This window comes from Hetaerina americana, unplaced genomic scaffold (genome assembly GCF_022747635.1).
Source record: "Hetaerina americana unplaced genomic scaffold, ioHetAmer1.1.p SCAF_8, whole genome shotgun sequence".
Lineage (NCBI taxonomy): Eukaryota > Metazoa > Arthropoda > Insecta > Odonata > Calopterygidae > Hetaerina > Hetaerina americana.
Genome location: NW_027287427.1, coordinates 22,265,033 through 22,289,770, shown reverse-complemented (window position 1 = coordinate 22,289,770; position 24,738 = coordinate 22,265,033). Strand labels below are relative to the sequence as shown.

General features: G+C 33.8%; 1 protein-coding gene across 3 annotated transcripts in view; it reads left to right on the top strand.

The window, feature by feature from the left end:
* The window catches only part of Stim (stromal interaction molecule), a 54,532-nt gene that overhangs the window by 1,814 nt on the left and 27,980 nt on the right, over nucleotides 1-24,738 (top strand). For 2 of the 3 annotated variants that reach the window (XM_071596295.1, XM_071596293.1), the window contains exons 2-10: nucleotides 37-176; nucleotides 4,061-4,180; nucleotides 6,045-6,157; nucleotides 6,533-6,648; nucleotides 7,836-8,005; nucleotides 9,419-9,571; nucleotides 10,354-10,521; nucleotides 13,593-13,714; nucleotides 16,563-16,729. In XM_071596295.1, the coding sequence (XP_071452396.1) occupies nucleotides 37-176; nucleotides 4,061-4,180; nucleotides 6,045-6,157; nucleotides 6,533-6,648; nucleotides 7,836-8,005; nucleotides 9,419-9,571; nucleotides 10,354-10,521; nucleotides 13,593-13,714; nucleotides 16,563-16,729 (1,269 nt within the window). The remainder of the gene's footprint in view (nucleotides 1-36; nucleotides 177-4,060; nucleotides 4,181-6,044; nucleotides 6,158-6,532; nucleotides 6,649-7,835; nucleotides 8,006-9,418; nucleotides 9,572-10,353; nucleotides 10,522-13,592; nucleotides 13,715-16,562; nucleotides 16,730-24,738) is intronic. The other variant, XM_071596294.1, reaches the window with a different exon arrangement.

Here is a 24,738-nt window from a genome sequence, read left to right as displayed (position 1 = left end):
CCTCAATTTACATGTGATCATTTGTTTTAATTTTAGTTGGAGACAATTGCAATGATGATGCTGCATGCTTAGCTCTGGCCTCAAATGATCGCTTGGGGTTGGAAGCAATAAGGTCTCTCCATCGCCAACTTGATGATGATGCAAATGGAAATGTTGACCTATCTGAATCAGATGAGGTATGATCTGAATGCTTAGTACAACATTTGTGTACATTTGCTTTTTACTCGCCATTTAACATTATTTCATTGCTACACTTACCTACTTAACTTCAGAACAAACAGTTATTATTTAATTTAACTGTTCATATTGATCATTACTATTCATGTTCATGATTTCTTCTTGCAATATGCATTGTTTATTTTTGTGCATTTGCAAAATAAGTGGAGCACTGTTGTCAGTCTTTATTTATTATTGCTGCATATATGTCAGAGCATATTGTTCGAATATTGGGTTTCATGGGAATTATCAATATCAGTTATGTTTTACAAGAAAAATGGCATTACTGTTACTAAAACTACTTTTATTTGTTTCACATTAAGGTTAAAGTAAAAGTATATTTGACCTTGTAGTTTTCGTATGATAGTGCATGGTTCTAAGTTTATCATCTAATGACTTGCTTAAAAGTGTCTTGCAACATTTTTTTATGAATATATCTACTCTTGAAATTATTATCAGTGAAAAATTGGGTTTAAATGTAATTTTGAAGTCATTTTGCCCAGCCATCTTAATTCCAGAAGTATTCATTTTATGACAGCATAACGGCCATGTTGGAGACAGTTTCTGTGGCATGCTTTTAAAAGGCCATTTAAAGGTAGCTCGTGTGGAGCCAAAAATTTTCTACCCAACATTTTCTGCAAGCAAAACTAACTTGGCTCCACCCAATGTAAAATTTCTAAAGATGTTAGGCACTTTGTTTTTTTTAGTGTTGTTTAGACTTGAGCATCTTTGATCATGATGTATCTATAACCAGCTAGTGGGGCAATTACACAAAGTGATAATCTCATAGTTTATTGAATTTTAAAACTATTTGAATGTTATGACATGTGCGATAGAAGTTTTAATCAATAAAGCAGTTAATTTTAAGTGATTCTGGTTTACTAGTAAATCAAACGTCTTTATTGCTATTCAGCTGCATTTTAAGAATAAATTTATGTCCGTTATGTTTTAGCCTAGATGTGAAGAAAAGATTAGGAAAGACATTAATATGGAGCATAGCACTTTATTGATCTGAAACCTGATCTTTGGAGTAAAAGGATGAGAGTTGATGGATGCTTTGTAGTTGGATATGGTGATAAATGGAGAAAATAAGTCAGACCAAATGAAGTTTTAAATATGATTGTTGTAGGGGAAATATGAAGAATGTGGAAAAAGTGACAGGAGGAAATATTGAATTGTAGTGGTTTGTTGAAAGTATTGATAGAAGGAAGAATGTTGGGAAAGCAGGGTAGAGGAAGGAAGAGAGTGGACTCTCTTGACAGCGTGAAGGTAGGCAGAAAGTATGCAGAGATGAAGAAGGAAATAATGTAGAATAAATAAAAGGAAGTTCATGTGGTACTTAGATAACAGTCATTAGGAATCATTCAAATTTTCTCTTAGGGATGTAGAGTAGTGTGAATAAAATTAATTTACCTTTATCTTTGGGAGTTTTGATTTTGTTAAGCTGTTATTGTATACACTGAAACATGTAGAAATAGTACTTATTTAGTTTTTATGTTCCATGTTTGCTTCATTGAAACTGATTTGGCTATATATTCCTTCCATTTCATCCTTGGGTATGTTTAATCCTTATGTATGCATTGGTTCCCCTGGCCGAAATTCTTATCACATAAAAGATATGCAGTCTTTTTTCAGAATTTTTAGAATATATATTCTATGTATTTTTATATGTTGCATAATTTTTATTAGATATGTTATATCATTTGGCTGGCTCTTCTCCGTGAAAATGTCATAATATTTTGTTTTAATTAAATTAGCTTGGTAGTGTGTGTTGCTCTTAATTAAATGTGTAAATTTATATGTAAACTTGATTTTAATTTGTAAATTTACCTTTTTTAAATGGGAATACCCCTGTTAATTTGGAATTTCACTATTAAACTGAAAATGGTTAGGATAGGCAATTTACTTATTACTTTGTCATGCAAGTCTTCAGTTTATATTTATAGCATGATAATATTGGTTTGCCTTTAGCCTGCATGAAATGATGTACTTTAAGTCTTTATAAGAATAAACTATTTTTATAATTAAGCACGTATAATTATTTCTTCATTGGGGCTAATCTGACAAATGTTGTTGGTGATAATTTGGAGTTCACTCGTGGTACCTTAAGTGATGGAGATTGGAATTGTTTCTGTGAAAAATCATTCAGTCATCCAAGCTGATGATTGTTTGATGAATCTTAATTTAGTTTATGCAATCAAATCCTTGGACAGAATTAAAGGTTTTGGGTGACTCTATCCTGTTATATTTTGCTTGCAAAACCATTTAATTGATAATGATACAGAAGCATGCTACAACATGATGGCTCATAGTTGTAGTAATATTTAGGGGAGGCAACCGACAGCTTAGGTCATTTGCGCCATAGGGGATGGACAGGAAAGGATGAAAGGTGGAGAGAAACCCGGCGTCGGAATTAGCCTACTCTTTACGAAAGGCATCAAGGGGTCTGCAGCTTAATGTCCCATCCGACGGACGGCGTACTCACTCAAAGTGCCATCCACGAAGCACCTCAAGTAGGGATCGAGATACCTCTGCAAAATATTCAACACCGCCGGGATTTGAACCTGGGCCCTCAGGGTGGGAAGCCAGTGCGTTAGCCCCCGTACTGTCTCGATCCCCCTGATGGCTCATTGTTTGCATTTTGAAAGCACACTAAATGATGAATTATAAACCATTTTTCCTTCTAAATAATTTCAGAAAACTCTATGTTTGTTAAAATGATGATTTTTGGTACTCAGGCTGGCCACTCCTGCAGGAAAATGACAACATTTTTGAATTACTCTTTCTTTAAAATTTTAGTAATAAACAGTTAGAAGAACCAGTTTCTTATAAGTAGTATTCGATTTTGTAGTTGGGAATTCCTGATCAGAACAATGTTCTTTTTAGTTGTAAGGTCATGATTGCCTAAGTGCATCATACATGAAATCCCTATTGCAGCCAAAACTAAGAGGACTGACTTTTTGTTGCCATTGGCATGCAAAATGGTGAATATTATTTCGCAAAGTAATACTTAGTTAATTTCAAACGCTCAGGAAAAATAATCTGAAACAAGGATGGAATGTTCATAAGAAAAAATGGGAAATATTTGGGAATAAGAGAACTAACTCAGTAGCATTAGGTGCAGTAATTGCACCTAATGTGAGAACAGTTATGACATTGTGTGGTGATTTGAATGTCACCCTGATAAATCTATTTCTAATGTTACAGATCATTAATCAATGAAAAACAAGTTACATGCACCAATATGATTATTATGTGATATAATTTAATTGTCTTTGTGTAATTGTGATTTCACATTTTATTGATGGTGGGATTAGTAGACGGGTGCTGCTGGTTCAAATAATTCAATATTTATATGGGGTTTGATCACATAATGGGTGGAGCAATTCATAAGTGTTTCTATTTAGGTGATAATGCTTAAATGGGATTAATATTTTCATTAGTATACATAAAAAAAACCATAAACACAGTAATCAACCTGAAGGCCGAATTGGTTGGTGATGGAGTTAAGCCAGTACTAAGCCCGATGGCATTTGAAACTCACTGATCAGGGTAGGGGGTACAGTTCCTTTTCCTGTGCTGGTTATGGTTTCCTAGGAAGATCTGGTACCCGAAAAATCATAAAGCTTGGGTGGAGCTGCAGGTGCCCAGAGAGGCTTACCCGGGAATCGAACCTGGGCCCTCTGGCCAGTAGTCCAATGCTCAAACCCTGGGCTACCATGACCCACTTGTATATATAATTGTACAAAATATTTTTTTAATGTAACTGGTTAAATTATGACATTAATTTGACATTCAAATGTATTATGGAAGTTTAATGTACCCTATTCTTTTCCATGTGCAGTTTTTGCGGGAAGAGCTCAAGTATGAACAAGGGTATGAGAAGCGGCAGAAAGCTTTCCATCGCAATGATGACATGCATATTTCCGTCAAAGAACTCTGGGATGCATGGCTTCGGTCAGAGGTAACTGTTGTTTGCTGAATACATCAATCACTTGCATCAGGCAAAACTAAAACTTGATTCATGTTGAAAAGGCATTCACGTTGGTGTTAATGCTCTTGATTTATAGATGCCTACCATAATCATTCTGATATCTAGCTAATTTTATTTTATTAGCATTTAATTTTTATCATTGCAAATTTTGGATGTGAGGCCATGTCTTCAATATATACGATGTGCAAAATGAGGAATTTGGGTCACTGTCATTTAAGGGTTTCTTGCGAGTTCATTCAAAATGCTAAATCATCATAATGGGCATGGAGCACATAATTAATTAATGTGGCAGAGTGTTGAATGAGTAGTTATGCTTTATGGGTTCTTTTTGTGAATTCGTAAACATTTGCCTTATTTGGTCCTTTGTTTCCTTTTGTGTTTAGTTGGCTCAAGTAGCTGTTCAATTGGCTTTGTCACATGATTTTTGAAAAGTGTACCTGAATAACCTTGAAGCTCTTTCTTTGGGGCATTCTCAGTAAAAAAGTGTCTGGTTTTAGGTTATTATGGGAAGTTCGCTCTCTTTTTCTAATTGCATCCATATTGCACCTCCTCCTCGTCTTTCATGTATATAATTGCAGTTCTGTATGTTTTTGCTTAATGCATGTGATTCTGTCCTAGAGAATTCTAATGTTTCCCAACTTTAGGATCTCTTTGATCACGTTACCATATTTCTTTTTGCCCACCGCAGCCCCATTGCTGAAACCTTAATTTTGGAAAAAAAGTTTGAATCCCTTGACAGATTTTCCATTCACTGTTCTAAAGAGATTACAAGATTTTCAATGAAAAAAGAAAAAATTCAATCACTGCATTGCTTACTTCAATCACTGGTATTGAGTCCACATTTACGGTGCTTTTTAATTAAATGATTTAATTTTTTTTAATATCTGACTAGGCCATTTGGCTTTGGATAAAATTATTTCCTCAATCACCTGAAATTGTTGATTATACAAATAATCATTATCCATAAAAAATTATTTTTTTGAAATATCCACTCATGTTCATCGATTCTAGTGAACAAATTTAGAAAGGAAAATTGTTGAAAGAACTTTCCAAGGGAAAGATATTATATCAAAGCATGAAATGAAATATTTTTATACTTAAAATAATTTTTAGAAACTTAACATCATAAATAATGGCTGGGAGATGCCTGTACAAGCAAATGTAAAACTTGAGAATTGTCTTCAAGTATGAGATGTCATTGAGGTATGAGTATATTAAGTTATTAAGTGATAAAAACTGTCTCAAGATGGAAATAAAAATATGCTGCCTTATTTATGTATTGCCTGTACTTATTAGTAGCTGTAGTAGGCTTTTTAGGAAGGTGTGTGTGAGCTACATATCAAATAATGTTTTTTTAAGTTCTACACCAATTAAAAAGAACACACAATGCCCACAGCCGGTCAATATTCCCATCCATGCACTGAATGCCTTCACAATGGCAATGGCAAATGGAATGGCAAAATATTTCTGGAACTCTCAAAATAAAAAAAAAAACAAGTAGGGTTTATTATGATGCCAAGAAAATAAAAGATATTGGTCTTGACTTTAACAATTCAAAGGTTCTGAAACATTGAGAAAAGAAGGTAATTTGTTTAAATGTTTTGTTTACATTCTCAAAACAAAAACACAGGACTACATTCTACAAATATGTAAATAATCAACAGACATGTAGATTAGACAAACTCTCTGTATGCTATGGTACCAGTTTCATTCTCCAGCTCTGCAAACCTATCACATCAAGTCCTTCCTGCTGTAAACAGCCTAATTCTCGAAAATTGAGGTTGAGAGAGAGAGAGGAGCAACAACAACTTATGTATACTATTTTCAATTTTAGGTTCACAACTGGACAGTTGAGCAAACCACCGAGTGGCTTGCCACAAATGTAGAGCTACCGCAGTACATTCCAAATTTTGTAAAAAATCATGTAACAGGTGCAAGTCTACCCAGGTTAGTGTTTAGCTCACTCATTCATATTAGTTGTAGCCTTTAAAATATTTGGGCCTAAGAAGTGGCCTTCAACTTCTAATTAGCCATACAGATTTTTTATGGTTTTTGAGTTCCTAATGGCTTTCTACATGAGTTGTTAAATTTATTATAGTTTTTTGTCCATAAAAAGAATTAGCAAGACTTAGCTCTTTTAAATGTCATCATTTACTTGTCATGCATTTCATTTAATTTCATCTCCCCCATTGATGACTAAAAGATAACCAAACTTTGATATGCATAGTATGTACGAGTGACCTATTGAAGTATACCGCTAAGTCAACTATGCATATTGAATTAAAATGTAATTTTTCAATGCCAACATTTCTTATGTTTTAGGCTTGCTGTAAACAACATGCAATACTTAACCAAAGTCCTGGGCATCCATGATCCCATCCATAAACAGAAAATCACACTGAAGGCAATGGATGTTGTCCTCTTTGGGGCTCCTAAAGGTAATGCTCATTTTCAATCTTACTTATTTAATTCAGCAAATTCAATTATTAACTTAAGTTAATTGTGTAACTGTGGTTATCTAGTCAATGATTCAGTTTGGGCATCAAGCCATTGGTTATTTGAATGAGGTAAATTAAGTGAAATGTTATATATTTTTTTATGGGAATAACCCTTTTACAAAGAGAAAGGCATAGATTAGTTCCACAATTCTAAAAAAAGCATCACATTCGGGTACATATTACCTAAAGATACATACTTCCTATTGAGAATTAAATTAGAATTTAATAAGAATCCTGATTTGCAATGCATAAAAAAGATGGTATACAAGTACCAAAGATACCTAGTAGATTAATTAATGTAGACAAAATATCAATATTAAGTAATATTCCAATTTAAAAAATGGAAATAACATAAGAAATATAGCATTTGTTACAGGCCAGGTGATGGTACAAAATGATAAATGGTAGTGGTAGTCATTAAATAGACCTTGTGGCATTGGTTAAGAAAATTTACCCAATGGGTATTAGGAAATACTTATTGATATGTATAGATGTCCAAACAGCAATAATTAGCATTCTAAAATTCTTCAGGTATTTTAGTGACATTTTTTTCTCATAATAGTTTATAGAAAATAACAGATATTTTCTCTCTTTATCTAGTTTATGAACCATTGGTATTTTTATGTAAGGTTGGAATTTTCTTAACTTTCTATGTCATTTACTGGGATATGATAATTGTGTTCTTAAACTGCCTTTTGTATGTTTTAATTCAAATATCTGAGAAATATTGAGCCTGATTAAGATATCAGTGGCCAAACATGAAATTGGACCGTTCTCTTATGGGTATCTGGAAATTCAGATACTTCACTTGTGGTCTACAAACCCCCATTTTTGAGATGCACTCTGATTAGTCATTAATAGTATGTCTCTTAAATGCAAAAATAGAAACTTCGGTATCATGTAACTATTAGATCTTCATATTCTTGTCGAATTTAGGTTTATAGCTCATCTGGAAGTGACCTGGAATTTGAGAATAGATATTGATGAATATTTTAAGTTAGTAATGAGGACAAGATTGAGTAATGAGTTGAGAGGATTTGATTACTGTTATGTCTATTTTAATGTACTTCTTTTACTTATTACATATATATGCTTCTTAAATTTGTTTGTTCAATATTTATATACAGATTACAGCCATCATATGAAAGACTTGGTATTAGTTACCTTATTGGTGGTAGCTATGGGAGGATGCTGGTATGCATATCAACAAAATAAAAGATCCCAGAAACATCTCTCTCGGATGATGAAGGATATGGAGAGCTTGCAGAAGGCTGAGTGCACATTAATAGATTTACAGGTTAGTACATAAGTAATACAATGTAATGAATAACTTTTACATGCATTATGTTCTGCTGTCAGAAGTAAATGAATACCAACTGTGATATCATTAGTAAATACTCATATGGGATGAGAAGTGGAAATTATATTGGATTGACTCTGGCTAAACTTGTGAAAATACTCAATGAAATAATGTTTAAGTATAGAAATATAATGAGTGTCGGTTCATTTTACATACAATCAGCCTATGAGCAATACTTTGTTAAATAACTCAAAAGATAAGGTGAAAGTGTATGATTTTCGGATATTGTCATTATGTTGATATGAGAAATTAATGGACAAAGCCAAAGCGTCATAAAAGGTTTAAGAAGCTTTATTCATGCTAATAAGTATGGAGCCCAGATGTAAGTTAAAACCCTTTCTTCCCTTAAATCACACCTATGCTGTCTATATTACCTGGTGGTAACAGTAAAAATGTAATGTATCTCCATTAGCGATGGCTCCATAAAGTATAAAATCAGTGGACTTTCTAGGGTCCCAGTGTCCTCCAGTAATAAGCCAAGTGATTATGTGAAAAATACTTAATACTATTCATAGAATTTTATTTCACGCGACTGATGTCATCAAATTTTCAACATCATGTATACTCAAGAACTTCATTGGTGACTTCAAGAAACTCATTGATCCTGAGGTTTACCTACCCGAAAAGGTTTCAATTGTAAGATGGGTCTTTCTGGAAGAAGATACTGAAGCAAGCATATATTTCTACACGTAACAGGAGAAGAGAATGCATTACCCGGTTACAAGCCAATGAAAGGCCGTCTCTAGCTGCTATTTTATGCAAATGCAACATGTAATTCGAAAATCAAACCCCGGCTTGTTCATCATTCAGAAACTCTGCAAGCCCTCAAGAAGTGGATGAGTCCAAAACAGCAGACTAAATAAGATGTGGAGGTCACGGGAAGCTTTTGCATCATACCATGAGTACAAGACATTGCCATAATTAGGCAGTGGCGATGCGCACCATAAATTTATTTGACAATTCTGAGATGCATTTTTACCAAATTTTCAGGCATCAGGGAAAACAAATGTCTCTAAACAGCTTTCTTGTAAAAAGGAATTAGGTAGGTATCATAAGTAATGAACAGTTTATTTTTTGCTTTTACAAATTGAGCAAATTGATCCACGATCTTTAAAAATGTATTCACTAATTTTTTTTAATAACCTTGAACATAATTTATTCTTTTTTGGCAATGAATATGTTATCATATTTTACATTACTTAATTTAGAAAAAGTTGTTTCGTTCTTTGAGAAAGATTACGGAATGAATTATGCTTCTATTATGAGGTTCCACTGTATTGTTTGGTAATATATAAGTGTGTCATGTTCTAGCATCATGAGTGCTTTCATGTGCGTTCTTTATTTTTGTAGAAAGAGTTGGAGCGTGCTAGACATGAACAAGAGTGTGTGACAACTGAAAAGCAAAACCTTGAAAGGCGATTGCAGGAGCAAGCAGGAGATCCCAGTGAACTTCGAACATCATATTCCGACCTTGAGGTATCGCAGTTGAAGGCTGAAATTGAGGTATGTTGTGCAGTTCTAAACATGTGCTGATGCTTGAGATTTTTATTGCTCTTTCTTCAACGTATGAGCATCCCCACCATAAAATGAAAATGATGATATTTTGTTCTATTATTTATATGCATATCTCTTAATATTTTTTAACCATTGTTTTCTATTTTTTAGACATTTCTTATCATAGGGTGAAAAGTAAGGTATTAACTGGCAAAACATATAGATTAAATTATCAACTATTAGATTTAAAAAAGCATTAAATGGTTGTTGCCATGTATGATTTGCTCCCAAGCTTTATGGAAAGAAATTTACTAAAAATTATGTTAGACTCTGGACCCAATTTTATAAAGCATGCATGTCATAAGGAAAAAAGGAATAGGTGATAAAAGCATCAGGAATTAGAATGGAGCAAGATAAGGAAGTACTCTTTTTGATATATTTGGAAAGGGACTACACTGGGATCAAGGAGTCCTGCAGTTGTTTTTCTGATTTGAGAACCAATAAGTCAACAATTTCGTTATTAAAACTCCACTTTTTGCTATTTATTAATTTCAATGTAAAAATGATTGCTATTGCCATCAATGCTTTGAAGCATTTAAGACCTTAATATGAATGCCAGAAGTGTTCAGTACTTGTTTTATAGCTATTGTTGGTGCCATAATATATTCATTAATTTTCCTCATTTACCACATCATTTGTATATAATATCCCTGCATGTATTTGGTTATGTTGATACAGATCTCAGGTGTGAATAACCCTCATATTACATGGCTGTTTATGTTACCTCATAGATGCTGCGTGGTGAGCTCCAAAGGGCAGAGGGTGAGCTGGAAGATAGGTGTTGGTCCCCACCAGTTGGCCTGCAGCATTGGCTCCAGTTAACGCATGAGATAGAAAACAAAGCTTACATAAAGAAGAAAGCAACAGCTGAGAAACAGTTACTTCAAGCAAGAGAAGCTGTGAGTAAAGCCTAAATATACAGTGGAGGAATTCTTGTTTGAAAAGTCTCTGCATAAGTGCATATGTGTGTGTGTTTTTATATGTTTTTGTGATTATAAATGTGCTAGTCTGGAAATCATCCTGCCAGTTTCCATAAATTACCACACTGATTTTCCCAATTTGTGGTCACTTCTGTAAATTACCTTATTCAATAACATTCAGAGTCACCCATTTATGCTTATGTAAAGTCATGCAAGGCCGATGCTGGAAAATGCTAATGTGATGAAGAATTTGAGGGCAAAATATATTAATATGTGAGGTGGAGATGGTTATTTAAAATCTCAAGGAAAAGAAAGCATTGAGTTGTGATTTAGTAGTATCTGAGGCTTTGAAAGCATTAGAATCTAATTCAATATCTAGATTAATCATTCTAGTCAATGGCATTCTAGTCTATGCCTTGGGCATTAGGCTTGAACAGTTATGACAGTTTTAGATCCATTAATTAATGCAAAGAATTGCAAGATTTTAGGGCAATCAGTTTTATCTATTACTTTATGGAAACCGAAGTAAGACTCTTGCTTTGAAGAATAGAAAGGAAAATTGAAGAGAATGTGGGCAAATACCATTTTGGATTCAGAAAGGGTAAAGAAGCCTAAGATGCCATTGAGTGTCTTAGGACAATATGCCATAAAATGTTAGATGTGATAGTTATCAGTATATCCCTGACATTCATGGAGAGAAAGCATTTCACATAGTCAACTGGAATGTGCTGCTGAGGATTTTAAAATATATTAATATTGACAGAAAGGATTAAAGAATAATGAAAGAACTGTATGCAAAATAAAAAAGCTAATAGTGGTGGTAAGTGTAGGAAATTATGAGACAGATGGCATAGGTATTGGAACGGTGTTAGATAGGGATTATGGTCTATCAAAAATTCTTTTGATTATATTTGGGTCGTTCAAGAATTCCTGAGATAATCCAAGAGATGGTCCTTGGAAAAGATTTGCTTTTAGTAAGCTTCACCTCTTACTAGATTGCTGTTAAATTTTCAGTTACGTGGGTAATTTGAAAAGTGCTTGGAATGGAACAGAAATAAACGACTTACCTCAGTGAACTTTTTTTATTTTTCAATCTAGTCTCTCTGTACTCTAATGCACTTGGTCCAGGGATGTTCTAATGTCTTGATCCCACCCCAAAAATTAGATTCCTTCAGGCCTGCAAAATACCTGTCTACTTTGGCTGTTAGTTCTTTGTTTGAGAGAATCTCCGTGCACATAGGAAAATTTTGAACTTGGGGAAGGGAGATATTTGATGGTGCTAAGTCAGGTGAATAAGGTGGATGTGGCAACAATTTGTATCTTAGTCCTTGTATTTTTGCCATTTTTGTGTGTGGGCATCCATTGTCTTGATGAAAGATGACTTTTTTCCTTACCAAACCTGGCTTCTTTCATAAGTGTTCTGGTGGTAGAAGAAACAATATAAAAAGCTTTGCAGCAATCATTGGCACCCATAGAAGGAAAATCTGTTTAGCAAGTGAAATAATTTCTGTATTTGGGAGCTTAGTAACTTGGAATGGAAGCATTGCTGAGAAGATGATATCCACAAGTATGTGTGATATCTTTTGAAAAGATGAAAGGTCTTTTAGAAGCTAGTAGAATACCAATAGAACTAGGAAAGAGATTTGCTAAATATTTTCTTCGGAGTATGATGTCTACGAGCAGAGAAAAATTGACAGTTCAAATGAAAGATGAAAAATACTGGGAATTTTGGAATATGATGATGTGGAGAAGAATGCTTCCAGTGAACTGGACTGAGAAATAAGGAAGTGCTGATGAGAATAGGAGAAAGAAGGAAGCCGCCGGCAGGGATCGGGATGGTGAGGTGGCTAACATATTTGCTGCCCACCTAGAGGGCCTGGATTTGAATCCCAAGTGCAGTAGATATTTTTCAGTGGTTTCCCGATCCCTACTTGATGTGCTTTGTGGAGAGCACTTTGAGTGAGTGAGTATGCGGTCTGTCGGATGGGACGTTAAACTCTGGACCCCTTGGTGCCTTTCGTTAAGAGTAGGCTATTGCCGATGCCTGGTTTCTCTCCACCCTTCATTCTTTCCTGTCCATCCCTAATGGTGTAAATGACCTCAGCAGTCGGTTACCTTCCCTAAAAACTACAAGAACTACTGGAATACTGCTGAAAGTAATCAACAAGAGAAAGAAATCTTGGTTAAGGCATTTATTATGCCAAATTTGCTTGCTATGAAAAGTCATAGAAGGAAAAATTGAAGGAAAGGGTAGAAGAAGAATTGGAATGACTAATGGGATAAGAAATGGCAAGTTATTGGCAAGTGAAAGAAAGTGGTCAGGACCAAATGTGATGGAGGACATCCAGTTGAAACCTGTCAGAAAACCAGTCCCTGAATATATTTTAAAACAGTGATAGTTGCTGTTGAGATGGTTAGAAAGTAGTTGGTGCCCAATTATTATCATGTGCTATGGTGGAATAAACACTTGGAATTCACTATTTGACTAAAATACAGTTCAAATACTAGGTGGTTGTTTCCTTTGTTAATGAATTTATTTATGTTTAAAATTTTCCCTAAAATTGGCAATTAACAGCAAATTTTATGGCATCATTAAGCGTCTGAAGAGGGAGGATGGTAATACATTCATCACCCGTTGCCTATCTTGAGGGCTTCTCCAGTGGGAGTTCAAAATTCTTAAGTATTGATAATAATGAAATTGTCATGTCGGAAGCCCTCAGCATTCAACTAATAATGATAAATTTCATTTGTTCAGGCCGAGAAAACTCATAACATTTTATGTGAATTTTTAAATATCCCATTCTAGAAGAATTTAGAATATATGTTGATATTTTAAAAATGCCAGGTTCAATTTATGCATACAAATGGAGAAAACTGTGAAGCTAAGCTTGATCCTGTTTTATCGAAAACTTAATATGACCAGTCATAAAATGAGTTTCAAGCCATTTCTTACTTGAAGGTTTTTTTGCCTTCCTAAAATTGATTTTTGAATTTAAAAACAATGATTCAGTCATAAATTTTACAATTTGTTCATTATATTTAACGTCCAGCTTGTTGTTTGTTTGTTACAGTGTGAGAAACTGAGGAAGAAGCGATCAAGTTTAGTGGGAGCATTTGTGTCAACACATGGGAAATCCATTGATGATGTTGATCGCAGTATTGTAGAAGCAAGGTAAGTCCAATATAAACTATACTGATTCAAGCTTCACTTATTGGAAGTGTTGAATATCCATTGAAAAAGAATATCCCCTTGTATTCCCCATAAATTTTATCGATAGAACTCATTTGATCATTCCCATGATCATTAGGGTGGAAATAAATTATTAACAATCTCATGATATATGTAATTATTTAAAAATAAATATTATAACATAAACTATATCATGTTAAGATTATTCCTTGATGAATTTCTCATGTTAGATGACTATATTATTGAAATTTAAAGGTAGGTGTTGATGTCTTTTTCCATAAATGAATTCTATCCAACCCAAAGTGTATTAAAAATTGCAGAGGTAATTAGGCGATTTAAAATTATTGAAATATAAATCATTAGAAAATTTAACAATCACAATTGGAAAAGAATTAATTTTGTTATCAAACTTGGGAAAAAGATATTTATTGCAATATACATACATGCATAGAGACATATGTCCAACGTTTCATCTATAAAATTTATAATAGTATCAAAGCTCTCCCAGATCTTTGAGATTTTTACTGAATTTTCAGCTGGCTCCTTTAAATTCTGAAGATACATTTCCTACTGCCAAAATACTTTCAGGTATATCTGCTTCTGTTCATATTTGTAAATCCAGATCACCTTCATCAACATAAAGCCAGTCCTCAAAATTTTTAATAGTCAAGGAGATTTCCTCTGCAGTCCTCAAAAGTTTCTGATAATCTTCATGCTCGAATCATGTGAAGTGAAAGTCAATTTCCTCTTCTTACATCATCTTTTTCTGTGCCTTTGCAATAGTGTATTATTTCACCTTCCTGCATGAATCAGTCCAGTTAAAGTACCTACTTCAAATTATAGTAATTTTATATTCATTATTGTTCTCATCATCCCTGCTGTGCCAATTCTCTAAGTCAGGGTGAGATGTTTTCCAAAATCAAAAGTGCTTTTATCTCATTCTCTCTGAGCATTGATTTGGTATTTCAAAATTAAAGAAACAAAGTGATTATGGAACCAGTCTATCATGCTAACTATGGGAAACCAGAGATTTGCTAAATACCTATAAAGCACTGGGGATTTTTTAAAGTATTTCCCGCAGGGGTCATGGTTGTCGAAATATTCCCACAATGATACTCTCCAATGTACCATCTGCATTAATACAGAAGTATGGAGACCGTTTCCTTACTGATTTTTGACCCAGGAACCTGTAATTCACTTCATAAAGTTTGAGTATTTTCTGGCAAAACTCTCAAGTGTAGGTTCCTTTCATCTGCATCATACATTTGGCATAATTGTAAATCATATTCAGCCATCAGTACATGCAGTTTTATTCTAAATGATTCAGCTGGGCCATTATCAGCCCTAACGACTTCACCAGACACTCATTCTCTAAGAAATTTTCCTCTTAAACAACCACTAGTTGAAATAAAACTTTTTACATGCATGCAAAAAATTGGCAATATTTTGTAATACATCTTGAATTTCAGTACCTTAAATTCATACATTACTTAATTGCTGCTGTGCCTACCCCTGAAGGATTTCTTTCTGCTTTTCACCTTCTGGTAACCTTGGTGTTTTCTGAGGCTTCCTGTTGAAATTCTGGGAGTTAAGATTAAACCTAGGAGCAAATGCCTTGATTTTTTCATTCTTCTTTCTCAGGTCAGACAGTCTTTAAGCTAGACCAAACTTGCAATCGAAACTTGTGACAAAGACCAAGGCTTCCAACTTCTTAAAAATCTTCATCTTGTCTAAAATGTTCATTGTTGTGTGTTTTCTTTTAGCCTCACACATTGTTGATGCCATTTTCATTTGTCATTTTTACTGCCAGAAGAACTCAATATGATAAGGTATGTGCTCTGGAAGTTACGAAGGCACATGGCAAGAACTGATCATCAATCATAAACAAATGTGTCATGACTATTTATGTATGGCATTTTGCTGAACAAGTGAATTCTTTGCTTTTTGAAGTACTAGTTAATCATTATTTACATTGCTACTGGAAAACTGCTGAATTATTCAAGTATGGTTTTCATGTCCAGGGAAACTTTTATGCAAAATGTATTTTTTGGCAAAATACTTGAATGCAGCCATCTTTGTGACCCCTAAGAAACCACCCTTATTAAATGGCCAGACTCCATCCAGATTTGCGCGAATTTACTGTATGGTATATTGGTATCCCTGGTCATTATGTGTATCTGTGTAAAAATGCTATTGAAAGAATATTATGCTCAGTCATTCATTAATGTAACCCCAGAAATATTTGTGATTTTTATCTTTAGTATTATTGAATCAATCATCATTGATTTATTATTGGTGTTTTTGAAATATGGCACTAATCTGAAAGCAGTTCTTGATATTTTAGTGTTATTTTGGGTAAGGACAGCTATCTTGCTTGCATAATTACACAACAATATGTAATTGTACACCATTTCCACCTATTTTTTCATTTTGTCATCCTCCATCATATGCTGTTAATTTAGTTACTCTATTCTTTTTAGTGTTTTATTTCTTTTCCCTTAGATTTGCCATAGGTCCTTGTACTCATTATGTAGAATATCATAAAAAATTATTGATAATTACTTTTGTATCAACTTCCTCTCAAATTCTTTTTGGTTTCTTTTTAAGTTTTTTTTTATCATATTAGCGACAAAACTTTGCTTTTAATTTTTAAAGCCAAAATTAACACTGTGCATAGTCTTGGTATATTAAGCATCTGGTTCATTCAACATCCTTGTTAATAATTTTGTATGACAAATAAGGGAAGCTTTGCTGCAATGTACATGGATTTAGAATTTTCAGTTAGTTATGTATTAAATATGATAATTCAACTGTTATTTTTTATTTTCAGAACTTCCTTAAATGAAGTCACACAAGAACTCCAGGAACGAGTGTACCGATGGAAGCAAATGGAACTCCTTTGTGGATTTAACATAATTAACAATAATGGGCTGGCTTACTTAGAGTCTGTTCTTTACCGTGGCATGACAAATGGGAGACCTAATGCAGGACTGAGAGGTAGGTTAATGCCCACCCACACTTTACAGAATTGATGCATCATAAACTTTTTTATTATTATCAGTGAGCGTATTTCTTGATGTTTGTGAAGTTTGTGCCTTGGTGATACATATGAGGTTTAATTTCCATATAAATCAAGATTTTAAGAGGTTGAAATTATTTTTGAAGTAAAAATCTATTATAGTAGTCCTAAAGTTTTTACTTTTCCTCCTTGTTTTCAATGCACCAACTGGTTTTAAATTTTAATATGCTGATAATGGCAATTCAAAAAATATTTTTATTTTGAAAGTGATGAATAAGTTTTATGAAGTGACTAAGACAACTATATTTGACTCTAAATCATATGCACTTCTGAAAAAAGTGATATGAAAAGGTGTATTTAGAGCTTGTTTGATGGATACACCCAAAATTAACCATCCACAATATAATTAACATGATTTCACAATGGTATATCATATTATTTATTCTTTAGCCTTGCCATATGGAATTTCACTCTATTAAAGTACTTTCGATCTTTATACTTTGTTGTTTCTCCTGTATCTGTTTTGTTACTCAAAATTTCAAAATGAATCAGCAATGAATGGTATTAATTACCAATGTCTGACGATGACTATAAGTGCATGATTAATTGATTGTGGTTTGAGGATTATGCCTAATAGTTTTGACCGATTTTTCACCTTTTAAATTCTTCCACTTTAAAATATGTAAAAATTAGAAGGTATCATATCAATTCTGTTGTACTAACCTTTCAGAGTTAGTTGCCCCCACTCCTATTTTTAGGTAGTTTAATAGTGAGATCTCACAATCTAATATATATGTTGTATTTATTTTGTATGTACATTTCATTTATCTGCACATTTATACTGGAATAGGTCATGCTGAATCACAGGGAGAAGTTTTTCACAGGGGTACAAAAATGTATTAGTGTGTTACTATAAAACTTTAGTCTTAAGAGTTTTAGTAGGAAAGAACGTTGTGGGTAACTTGGAGAAGGCAGAAATATAGCTGGAGGTATTGAGGGGTAGCATGAAGTTGTGTAGGCTATAGTGGGAAAAGTTTGGCTATGCGGGAAAGAAAGTGGAAATGGATAGGTGTCTCATGAAGGGCTTTTGAAATTATAGTGGGCCCTCAAACCATGATAGCTAACAATAATAAGAATTTTCTTTATGATATACTTTGCTAAGAAGCTTATGGATAATCTTATGATTGAGGCCGGCATTATAATTTTATTAATTCTTTTCAATTTATTATCTTTTGGAATTTAATGTGCTCCAGTCGTAATTATTCTTTTTTGCATGCAAATGTACAATGAAATATGTGTCCCTTTGTTAACTTTGTAAACTGTATATTAATTTGATTCATATTTTTACTGTAGGTAAACTCCACATTTATTTTTTGTGAAAACTCATTTGCCATTGCACTCTATTATTGGGCATCTAAATTAGGGAATACTCTAAAATTCAAGTATTGACAGAAATCATATCTGTATGAAATCAAGCATTTGTAACTGGGAACCTATATTCAACCTGTATCACACATCACAGTGCACTTGTGATTACTAATATTGTATATTTTTGAGAAAATTGTTACATGAGCAATAGCACTACATTGAGAACTGCATTTGAATGGTCAAATCATTGTCACAACTCATCAATCAACGTCAATTTAGAAATTACCCGGTGGTAGAAGCAGGATTGGGTACCATTATCCAAACTGGTTAAAGTCTAGAATTCCTAATATCTAGCTAGTGGTACTATATTTTCATTCCCTAGGTATTGACCCCTTGGTAGAAGCATTTCTATGCGATTTTAAATCAACAATTTGAGTTAAGTGCAGGAGAATATTTAAGTGCCTTTGGAAAGATTCATCTTTTACTGGGCTTACTATATTAGATGCAATAGTGAGAGCTCTGCCATTAGCAGTGGAAGTGTTAACAGGATAGATTAGGTATCCTGTATTAAAGGTTTGTCCCACCTAATCATAGAAAAAGCTAGGAAGGTAAATATAGGATCAACCCTATTTTCATGCTCCCCATTTCTTCTGGGTGGTGCTCTCTTATCAGTATCATGTATACATCTGGTGCTGTTTCTCACTAAGTTTTGTTTCTTTTCGGTGGCCCCCTCCATCTAGTGCAACTCCTGCATTAAGGTATGGAGGGTAAATCTAAAATGGAAGCGTTGATGTTGGGCAATTCATAGATCACTCATAGTTACTACCCTAGAGTGATTACTGTCACTGACTGCAATTCCATTCCAGTGGGGATAATTCATGCAATGGACTTCCTACCTTCAGCCTAAATGGTTGGTCTTTTCCCTTGTGGTTAATCTCATAATCTGGTACCATCTGTAATAGTTTGAAACAATGAACATGTTAGTTTAGTCCTTAAATTATTTGTAAATCTTAGCTAATGTTAATCTTTGGCAAAATATGTATGCAAATTTGAGAATTTTCAGCTCTGATCATCAGGCACACATTGGATAGGTAAAAATTTTACTGAATTTATCATTGGGAACCCCAAATCCTTAAAATTTTCATTTCGCTTGACTGCGAATGCCTGTGACATTTATATGTACAGTATTTTGTTCAAACATCTTGCCCCATTATAGAGCCCCCAAAATTTCGGAGTGTAAGAGGATGCCTCAATAGCTTAACTGGCTAAAGCACTAGGCCGGACATTGTGGGATCTGGGTTCAAATCCTGGTCAAGGCAAATGATTTTCACATTCTGAAATTGTTGCATTGTAATGTTTCAATTGTTTTAAGGAAAATTATAAATTAAAAAGATTCACTTATCCCAAATTGTTACAATTACTTATTTATTGTCAGTAATCAACAAAGTTTCAAAATAATTATGTAATGCCATGATTATTTTAGTGGATATCCAAGGCAGAGTTCTAATTTTTTCCTTTGGTGTCACAAGCATTGTTCATGATTTTAGTTTACAACATGTTGCTCTTCCCACCTTTAATTTATTAGGTCATGCTATAGTTTGTAGAGGACTATTATTAAATAGGTAGCGATTGGGGAACTAATTATTTTTGTATTTGATATTCAGGATCCGTACGAAAAGCAACGGGACTGGTTCCGAAAATCAAAATTTATTGCAGTTATCATTACAATTACTTATTACTTTTCAAAAGACATTCCTCCTGCATTGATACACTTAGTTTGGCGGTTCTGCCATTCATCAAAAGCCCGTTGGAAGTCGGTTTACAGAATACTGTTGAGAGCCTGTGTCATCACTGCTTGAACCAGCTCAATGGACTCGAACTGATGTCCTTTGAGCTCCTTTTGAGCTATCCTTTGAGGTAATAACATTGTCGAGAAAATCTTCATCTTCCTGGATGCAGTCCAAAATTTCTTGCAAAATTTCCTCCCGCGAGAGTTTTTGTTCCTCGCTCAAAACTTTCAGCACCAGCTTCGCACACACTTTCCTCATCACAAGATTGTCTGTTACAATGGTGTGGACGGTTCTGACTGAAAGGCCGGTCTCCTTACTGATTAGGGTGATGGTTAAACACCTATCAGAGTCCAAAACTTTTTTCATTTGGCCACCTGAGCATCGGGAGTCTGGCGTCGTTGTGCATCCGATGCGGTGCTTGGCTTTGACGAGCTCCCGGCCTTACTTAAACATTTGTGCCAATCAAAAACTCTTGTGTGGCTCAAGGCATCATCCCCATAAGCCTGTTTAATGAGTTCAAGGGTCTCCAACGTGGATTTCCCGAGTTTAACACACAACTTCACAAAGCGTTGCCCGACGGTGTGCTCCATGCTGGCACGATGACACCACAAACAATCACACATCACAAAAATCAACCTCCTGTCTCAACACATGCCCGGAGGCGACTGAACTTAAGTGCGCCTGAGTGGTGGAGGACCCCTCTACCTAGCCAACTGGTCGGACACCCATCCACCGCTTCATTGAGGCTATAGCGAAGCAGTCATGATACGTATTGTACAGACCCTGTAATTTTTACCTTAAAAATTTTCAGAAACAGCATTGAAATACTTGAGTCATGCCGTCTACATTTTGAGTTTAAACACTCATGAGTGCTTGTTCAGACAAATTGTATTTTTCATAAAAATATTCTTTTTTATATTTAGACTCATTATGTTATGGTCTAAAAAGTATTGATATTTTGATTTAATTAGTAGCTAACTTGGTGGTTTTAAAATGTATTTTATAATACATTTTAGCATTAGACCAGGTACAATTAATAAAAAAAGATTGAAAGTTGAAAGATGATAACTTCCTAAATAATTTTCAATGAGGCTATGGTTTAAAAAAAATGCAAAATTACTATTGTAGTGGTGGAAGGAATATTTCTATGCAAATTATTGGCTAGTTAAATAATGTAAAAAAACACCGAGTTGTTATAGTAAAACCTAATTAAAACCCATTCATAGCTGTTTTAGTAAAACTTAACTCCCAATTCTCATATACTTTGTGGCTATTCAACTACAGCTTTGTTAACTCTTAAGTTTGTCATAAGGATGGCATCCATTATTGACTGTGGACTTCTGTATATAAAATACTCACTACTTAATTTAGTGTAAGGTATGATAAAACATTTGTAGATATTGTCTTGCAAACTCTATAGTCAGTTGTGAAAAAATCTTACAGGATATGCGTTTGCATATGTTATGATCGATAAGCATAGAATTGACTCCATTCCTATTAAGTAAGTAATAATAATTGTTGTAAATAAAATTAAAGTGGCAACATTTTGGCATAAATAATTGGTACAAAAATCTTCTAAATGAATGGATCAGCACAAAAATCTATATATAACCCTGCTGTTGCTGAAATTTATAGCACAAGGCAAAACTTGGCACTGGGCACTCTTTGGTTCTGCTAACCAATTACTGCTGTCTATTGGGCATCTTATCTTGCATGCATCTTACTGAACGAAACTTCACCACACAGTTCTTTCAAAGGCTGTCGAGATCAGATTTTAAGTATGTTATTGTCTGCCATGACTTAAATGCAGTTTTTTTTATCCAATGCATAGTGACTGTGTATGTGTATCAAATTGCTCTTCATGTTTTAGCTGACCTAATTCTTTCTTTAATCTATTTTATACTTATTTTAGTATTTTTAGATAAAAAAGTGTAATCCTAGATATTAATAACCACTGAACCGTTTTCAGTTGAATAACAGTGTACCATAAAGCAACTAATTTACACTATCTTCACTTTTTTGCAAATTATAGAGTAGGGTTGACAAATTGTGCTAGTCATTTGCATGAAATATTTAGATGATTGATTTAGCTGCTTCTGGAATTCCCCTTCAGATATAATGCTGTTGAAGTGCCGTGAGAAACATGGGAGTATACAATTTCAAATTTGAAATATTTAATGAGTACTTTATTGTGGAGGCTACTTGGAAATCCTCAGTAATTAAAGGCGAGTTTCAAGCAAGAGTTTGAGTCTTTGATTTATGTAAATTGTATCTTGCTCTGTAAATGTTTTTGAGAAAAATTACTAACCTCAATCATTTCAGGGTTTCCTGATCTCATTTAGACAAGACTCATAACAGTCTCTAAAGTTAGGTGAAGCCATATTTGTATATTTCACATACATGGTGTAACTTCAAATTCTCCTTTTGATAGATTAAAAAATCTTGAAATAAACTATCTCTGAAACCCTCCTATTTTTTTTCTTAGACCATTGTTTTCCTCTGGCAAAAGAAATTTCCATTGAAATGAAGTTGATAATTATTGTCAAAATTTAATCTTGACTTTTAATACTTTATTGTTGGATATCATTATTTATGATTTCAAACTTGGAAACCCTGATTTTATGTTGGGTGGTAATCAATATGCAATTTACTCTTAACCTATTGTGATTTATTGTTTGCAAAACTGTTATATATTGCATAAGTATACCAGCATGCCCCTTTTTCATTTTGAATTTAGCAATGTAAAATCATTACTCATTTGGATTAGTAATGGTCTGAATGGCTGGTGCATCCCTTTTTTGAATCTTCTTTTCAAAATAATTCAAAATAAATAATCCTTTCTTCCTTCTCTTGTTTCAGAGCTATTTTTTGCTCTTCTACAGTTCACTTGGTAGTTAATAGTGTAATTTATTCACTTAAAGTTCTATTTCGATCGATTTCTTCACAGCAGTGATTTTATATAAGCCAGGATGCATTTGTAAATTTGAAATGAGCTACATATGTATTGTGTATTCTTTTTCGATGATTCTTAATCTGAAGTTATAGTAGTCGCATATTGTTTGAAACACATGGTACATATTCTATGAGTAAAGTATGCATAGGCTAAAAATTTGTCAAATGGAAGGTAGATTCATCATATTCTCTGATTGATAAAGCAACCACATGACTGATGTAGTGATTGGATGAACTATGACATGTACACCTCATTCCAAAAATATTTTACCCTCTTAAGCAAAATTCCTTTTAGAATCTACTACTGCTTTGGCAGCTCTTCATCATGAAGTACCCTCAAAGTAATGTATTAGCTGGTAGAATCGAACCTCTTCACAGTCATGACTTATGAAGAGATGAGTTATCATGGGGTGTAAGGATCAGGAATGACTATTAGTGTTGCTTGTGTACAGTTTCCTAAGTGTACATAAACAATATGAATCATTAACCTATATTAACCAACATTCAATTAACCTGCAATTAGTAAAAAGGACTGCAGTTGATGATTTTTGTCATAATTTTACTTTAATTTAATCTTCTTGTCCCTTATAAATAAGTGTACTGCAGTCAGTTTACTATGCTCATGTTTTAACTGTCGCAATGCATTTTCAGGTATATTTTGAGTTTCATGATATTTCTGTTTTATCAGTGGTATTTTATTTTTAATATTTTTATATTGGTCCTCTGACTGAATACTTTAATTTAAGGCTAATTCACAACTGAGGTCAGTTTTCCTCCAAATAAATTGATATCTTGATGATACTTCTCCTTTGGTTTCAAATATATTAGAAATTAATGGTATCCATAATTGACTTGGCTTGCCAATGGTATCAATTTTACTGCTGTATTACGATTTCTCCTAATGGATTTGCTCTCCAATTAGCCAACTCTAGTTCTAACTATTCTTATGTTTGACCACCGTAGATTTCTCAAGTCGTGGGATGAATAAGTTATAAATGTAGTGAACTTAAGCAGTGCATTCCATTAGAGAGCAACAAGATTCTTCAATTAGGAACTATAAATAAGTCATTGGTTGGTTCCTTGCTCAATAGCTCCAACACCTAATGCCCCGGTGTGTAAAACGAGTGTTCAAAAGTTGATCAGTCCTGGGAGGTCTGATCAGTCTGGGGAATATTCAGGGAAAAGTCCAATTTTTTCATTGGATCACTTAGTTTTTGGAAATAAATTTTTCCCATCAAAAATAGCTAAAGAATCATGACTTTTAAAGAAATATTACCTAGTTTGGCCTCATAAGATACAACCCGTTTGGAACTCAAAATATTATTTTTTATTATTTGCTCCCATTTAATTGTTTATGCTTACCATGGAGAAATGAGTCTTGAAATCATGCTAGTGTATTTGGCAGTAAGTCTATTCCAAAACTCTCTAATTTACACATTAGCATCCCATTGACTTGGGCACATTGTGGTGTTTGTGAGGGAGATTTAGAATATTAATAATAAATGGTTAAATCTAACATATATTTGGAAGTAGTTCGTTTGTTCTATCTGCCAATGTATGTATTTCGAACAACCTTAAATAAAGGCAAGTCATTAGTCAGGAAATACTGCATATGGGGAATTTTTAAATCGGGGATGTCCTCATATAAGTAAAGTCCAGTTTAAAAAATACCCATCATGGTTTATACTGTGAATTAAACCTGGGAAAGCAATAGTCTTTTGTGTGGGTACATTTCACGAGTTTTTATTTTCACTGACTAGTTGATTTGTAATTCGGGAGCGTAAGTTGCATGTACTAGAAACTGCTTCATTTGCTTTCTCTCACTCTCTCTTATACAAATGGTATTTAATGTATGGAATGCAAAAATCATTAAAAAA